The 4,786-nt window shown below is 70.3% G+C and overlaps 1 protein-coding gene across 1 annotated transcript; it reads right to left on the reverse strand.

Moving 5' to 3' along the window:
• Nucleotides 1–430: 430 nt before the first annotated feature.
• On the reverse strand, nucleotides 431–3,749 carry BARX1 (BARX homeobox 1). The gene is made up of 4 exons (XM_042964866.1): nucleotides 3,524–3,749; nucleotides 1,626–1,917; nucleotides 1,460–1,544; nucleotides 431–1,041 (listed from the first exon to the last, which is right to left on the reverse strand). Exons 1-4 carry the CDS (start codon nucleotides 3,747–3,749, stop codon nucleotides 877–879), a joined length of 768 nt encoding a protein of 255 aa, XP_042820800.1. The 3' UTR covers nucleotides 431–876.
• Between the last annotated feature and the right edge of the window lie 1,037 nt (nucleotides 3,750–4,786).

Raw genomic sequence — 4,786 nt, forward strand, 5'->3', positions numbered from 1 at the left:
CACGTCGAGGACCTCACGAGCGGTTCTTGAACCAACAACCGGAGGCCGCTCCCAGCCCCGGGACACTTCCCGAGCGAGCTCCGCGGTGGCCTGGGGCTCCCGCGTAGCGTGGCTGCTACTGCCGGCGCCCTGGGCTGGAGGAGACGGGCGGAGGCTCACCCCAGCCCCTCACACCGAGCCGAAGCGGTTCCAGGAATCCTGCAGCAACCCAGCCGCCTGCCGTGCCCAGTCCGAGCCCGTGGGGCAGGTCACGGTTCGCTTCCACGTAGCCCGGGGAAAGGATGTTTCAGGAGCCACTGCAAGCGTCCCTCCTACTTTGCCGCGACCACCCTCCCCTAGCCCCGCGGACTCAGAGACCCCTTCATCAAGCCCGGCTGTGTCATAAAATATTTTATTGGAAAAAAATCACTGTCTTCGCAAGAGAGGGGTAGGAGCCCCAGCGACGTCGGGGACCCGGCCTCAGGGTAGAGCCACCGGGCTGTCCGCGCGCCCTGTCGGGCCGTGGTGGCCTGCGCCGGGCCGCTGAGTCCCCGACGCGCGGAAGCTGGTGTGTGCCGGCGGCGTCCGGACGCGGGGGGGGCCGGCCGAGGCCGGTGGGGGTGCGGGAGAGGAGCGGGGCGTGAATGCGCGCGGAGCTCCGGGCCCAGGCGTGCCACGCGCCAGACGCGAGTCTCCAGGCCCGGGCCGGGGAGCGCACTGGGGCCGGGCTTGGCTGCAGGGTCTGTGTCCTTTCTTGGCCCCTAACTGTCCGCATTCAAGGTAATAATGAAACGTTTAGAAAGCAAATGGCGGGGCCGCAGAAGGGCCTACTCGCGGCTTCCCGCGCGCGGAGGGGGCCTCGGCAGCGCGGGGGTCCCGGCTCGCCGCTTTGCACGCTCAGTCCTCGCGGCTCCTGTCGATGATCTCGCCTGGCGCCTCCGCCGGCCTCTCCGCCTCCTTGGCGCGCTCCTGCTCCGTGAGTTGCTCACTCGTGGGAATGGAGTTCTTCTTGGGCCTCCCCTTGGGCTTGGTGGGAGACTCCAGGCCGCCGCCCTGCAGCACCTGCGCAGAGGAAGGGCCGGCACCGCGGTGAGCTGGGACCAGGCAGCGGGACTCCGTGCCCTGTGCCCAGGCAGGGCCTGCCGGGCACTTTCCCACGGGCACCACCAGGCCATCTGAGGCCGCGCCTGGCCCAGGAAATGGCGGCCATTTGAGCCGAAGGGTTGGGCCTGGGGGTTCAGGCTGCCAGGAAGCCTGGGGGCGCAGCGAAGCACGAAGGAATGTGGGCTGTGCTAGGGCACCCAGAGGTGCGGAGAGAGCAGAGAGGCTCCCTGCGGGCACCAGCCGCGGAGGGAATCGGAAGGGTTGGTGCGACGTCTAGGAGGCGGTGGGGAGGTGGGGAGGGGAGAGAGGAGGGTGGCTCCTGGAGGGCACAGGGGCCTGGCGCCAACCAGGGGCGAAAAGCCACAGGCACACTCACTATTTTCTTCCACTTCATCCTCCGATTCTGGTACCACGTCTTCACCTGCAACTGACTCAGGCCCAGGGATTCCGCGAGATCTATTCTGGAAAGAGCAGGGTGCACCCTCAGCTGGGCAAGTAGACTCCTCCCACCATCCGCCGGGCTCAGCCGGGACCCAGGCTACCTGTCGGGGGTGGAGAGGTACTTCTGCTTCTCGAAGCGTTTCTCTAGGCCCATCAGCTGCAGCTCGGTGAACACTGTGCGGCTCCGACGCCCCTTCTTGGCCTTGGTGCCCGGCTCCCCGGTGCCGGGCGTCTCCAGCTTCCCACGGAGCTGCAGCTCAAGCGGCAGGTGCGGTGTGCCAGGGGCGCCGGGCAGTCCAGGCCCTGCGGCCAGTAACGCTGAGCCCAGCCCCGAGCATCCCAGCGGCGCGAGCGGGAACTTAAACACCGCTGCCTGCTCGGCCTTCAGCACGGCTGGAGGGAGAGAGAGTGGGGAGCCGGTGAGCTTGGGCCCTGCTCCCTCCTAAAGATCCCCAGCACTGTGAGCTTGGCCAGCGCCACCAGCACAAACCCTTCCTGCCTGGTCACAAAGTGCGCGATTTGTGCCGCACGCCTAGGGTGACACTCTTCAAAGCCAGCGTCCCTGGAGTCTGCGAGGGGGGACCTCCCGCACCCCCGCCTTTGCCTGCTGTTCCCCAGGCCCCAACCGCCTCCGGGATTTTGGGATTCTCAATGCACACGAGGTTTCGGCAGGGAGAAGCACAGTGTGTGTCTTTCACAGAAAAGGAAAGCAAGAAGTGGCAGAGAGAAGGGTGAGCGTTTGCCGCAACCCAGTCGGCATCGCTGCGGCCCGGCCGAAACAAGATGTTTGTTAAATGAGTGAGCGCATCTGGCGTCCTGGGCCGGGCACAACAGCCACGCGGCGGGCAGGCGGCTGGTCTTTAGCGGGGGTGGGGCTGGGCGCTTCCGGGAAACTCCGAGCACCCCGCGAGTCAGGAAAGTACCCTTCCTGTTTTCTCTGTTTAGACTCTTCCCGCGAAGACCTTTCCATTTTTCATTAGTCCTGTGATGATTGGTTTTTCTTTTTTGCCCGCTTCAAACGAATTGTTAACAGCGCTGCAAAGAGCAGTGGGGAGGCTCCCTCAGAGCTGGACTTGGAACGAACCAACGAACGAACGGGCCCTGCTGCCCCGTGCGCTGGCCGAGCAGCGGCTGGAGAGTCAAGGGTGCAGGGCAAGGCGGTCTGCAGGGCGGGGGTCCTGCCTGGGCGGGCATCTCACTGAGGCCCAGGCTCGCCCTGCTGGAGGAGGCGAGGGCCGGGCAGCGTGGAGGCAAATGTGAGGAGGGGAGAAAGGATCCTTGGGAGACGGTGGGAGAGGGAGGGCAGACAGACCCCTTAGAGAGAAGCCGATGCGGGAGGAGGGGAGAGCGGTAAGGGCAGACAGACCCCTTAGGGAGAAGCCGACGGGGCGGGGGCAGGGGGGAAAGGCCAGAAGAAGAAGGGGTGCCTCGGAGAGGGACCGGCAGGGAAAGGCAGGATCGGCCAAGCAAGGAAGAGGAAGGACCCGCGGCGTCAGAAAAGGCCGGAGCAGGCAGCTCCAGACCCAAGGAGGCCCAGCCGACCTGCAGGGGGAGGGCCAGGCGGGCAGCGGCTCACAGCCAGGCCTCTGGTCCCCAGGCCAGGCCCAGGGGCGTGGGCGCTGCAGCAGAGGCCGCGGGGCTCCCACCTGAGGCGCCGGCACCGGCGTCAGCCCCCAGCACAGCCCCCCGGAGACACGGGCTTCTTCCCCAAAGGTCCGGCTTCCCCGCCGTGGGCAGCCGCGGCCACTCCCGACCAGCCCTCTGCGGCTGAGGCCCGGGAGCCCGAAGCCTGAGGTCGCTCTGACCCGCAGTCAGACATTAGCAGTCCGGTCCTGCGCCCGCGCCCGGAGGCCGCAGGTCGGCGGCGAAGGGGAGAGCGGACGCCCCCCTCCAGCCGGCCAGGTCCGTGCGCGGCCCGGCGCCTGCCCCGAGCGGCGACCTCGAGGCGCCCGTCCCTCTCCTCCCCCCCCACCCCCACCCCGCGCGGCCCCGCACGTACCCAGGTGGCTGTGGAAGGGCCGCGCCGCCAGCAGCGCCTGCACGCCGAACTTGAGCAGCTCGCCCGCGGCGGCGGCGGCGGCGGCGGCGGGCGCGGCGCCCTTGGGCCCCGGCGGCTCGGTGAGGATCTCCTCGATCATGAAGCTGCGGTAGCGGTGCGGCGGGTGGTCGGCGCAGCCCTCGGGCGGCCCGAAGCGCGCGGCGCCGGGCTCCCCAGGCCGCTGCATCGCGGCGCCCGCGGCTCGGTGGCGGTGGCGGCTGGGCGCGGGGGCCCCGCGCGGGGCTCTAGGCCGGCCCGCAGCTCCGGGCGGCGCGCGGGCGCCGGCTCATGCCCCCCTCCCCCGCCGGCCGGCCGGGGCGGAGGCGCAGGGCGCGGGCGGGGCGCGCGGGGCTCGGCCGGTCGGACCCGGGACTGCGCCCCCGCCCCGCGCCACCGCGCCTCTTGCCCGGCCGGCCCCGCGTCACCGCCCCGCCCCGCCCCGCCCGGCCGCCCCGCCCCGCCCCGCGCCGCCGCCGCCGCCGCCGCCGCCGCCCCCATCCCCACCCCCACCCCCAGGGCTAGAGCCCCAGGGAGGCCGGAGACGGGAGGTAGGCGGGAGAGAGGGGGCCGTTCGAGGGGCGGGCCGACCAGACCGAGGGGACCCGGCGAAGCGCACTCCCAGGAAGGAGAGAGCCGGAGCGCTCGGGGACCAGACCCCAGAGGTGGGAGCGGAGGGCTCGAGACCGAGGTGAGAGGGGCCAGCGCGAAACGGCGAGGCCACACAAGATGCGAGACAGGGGTGGGGGTGCCACGGACGCCGAGACGTGCGCGGAGAGCGGCCGGCAGAAGCGGGAGCCGCGGGCCGCGACGTGCCGCAGGGCACAGAGGCGGGCAGGGCTGGGCAAGGGGCGGTAAAGAGAGAGCCGGGGCCGCTAGGAAGGCAGCGGCCTGGCCGGAGGCGGTGGGGTGGGTGGGTGGGTAGGCAGCCCTGGAGAGGTCGGGGGAGGAGAGGCAAAGGCCGCGAAGCTCGCTGGGAAAGGGGTAGCTGCGCGCAAGCCTCCTGGCCGGCGCTCAGAGCCGCCCGCCAGGCCGGGGTGCAGCGGGAGGCAGCCGAAACTCGAAGAGCGGCGGCCGCACCTGTGCACCCCCGCCTCAGTTTACCAGGCATGGCCTCATTTGTCCGGAGCTGGCTGCCCTGAGGGGTGCTCCAGCGGGATTCATTACATCGCCAAGTGATGCATGGACACGTCCTCCTTGGCAACCCCGCTGACTGTGGGGTGGGTT

The sequence above is a fragment of the Panthera tigris genome, chromosome D4 (genome assembly GCF_018350195.1).
Source record: "Panthera tigris isolate Pti1 chromosome D4, P.tigris_Pti1_mat1.1, whole genome shotgun sequence".
In the NCBI taxonomy this organism is placed as follows: Eukaryota; Metazoa; Chordata; class Mammalia; order Carnivora; family Felidae; genus Panthera; species Panthera tigris.

Excerpts from the sequence above, each read along its gene's own strand:
- BARX1 (XM_042964866.1), bottom strand. The coding sequence starts at position 3,749 with ATGCAGCGGCCTGGGGAGCCCGGCGCCGCGCGCTTCGGGCCGCCCGAG. Across the intron at positions 1,918-3,523 it reads GCCCTTCCACAGCCACCTGG|CCGTGCTGAAGGCCGAGCAG; the intron begins GTACGTGCGGGG and ends CTCTCCCTCCAG. Across the intron at positions 1,545-1,625 it reads TACCTCTCCACCCCCGACAG|AATAGATCTCGCGGAATCCC; the intron begins GTAGCCTGGGTC and ends TGCTCTTTCCAG.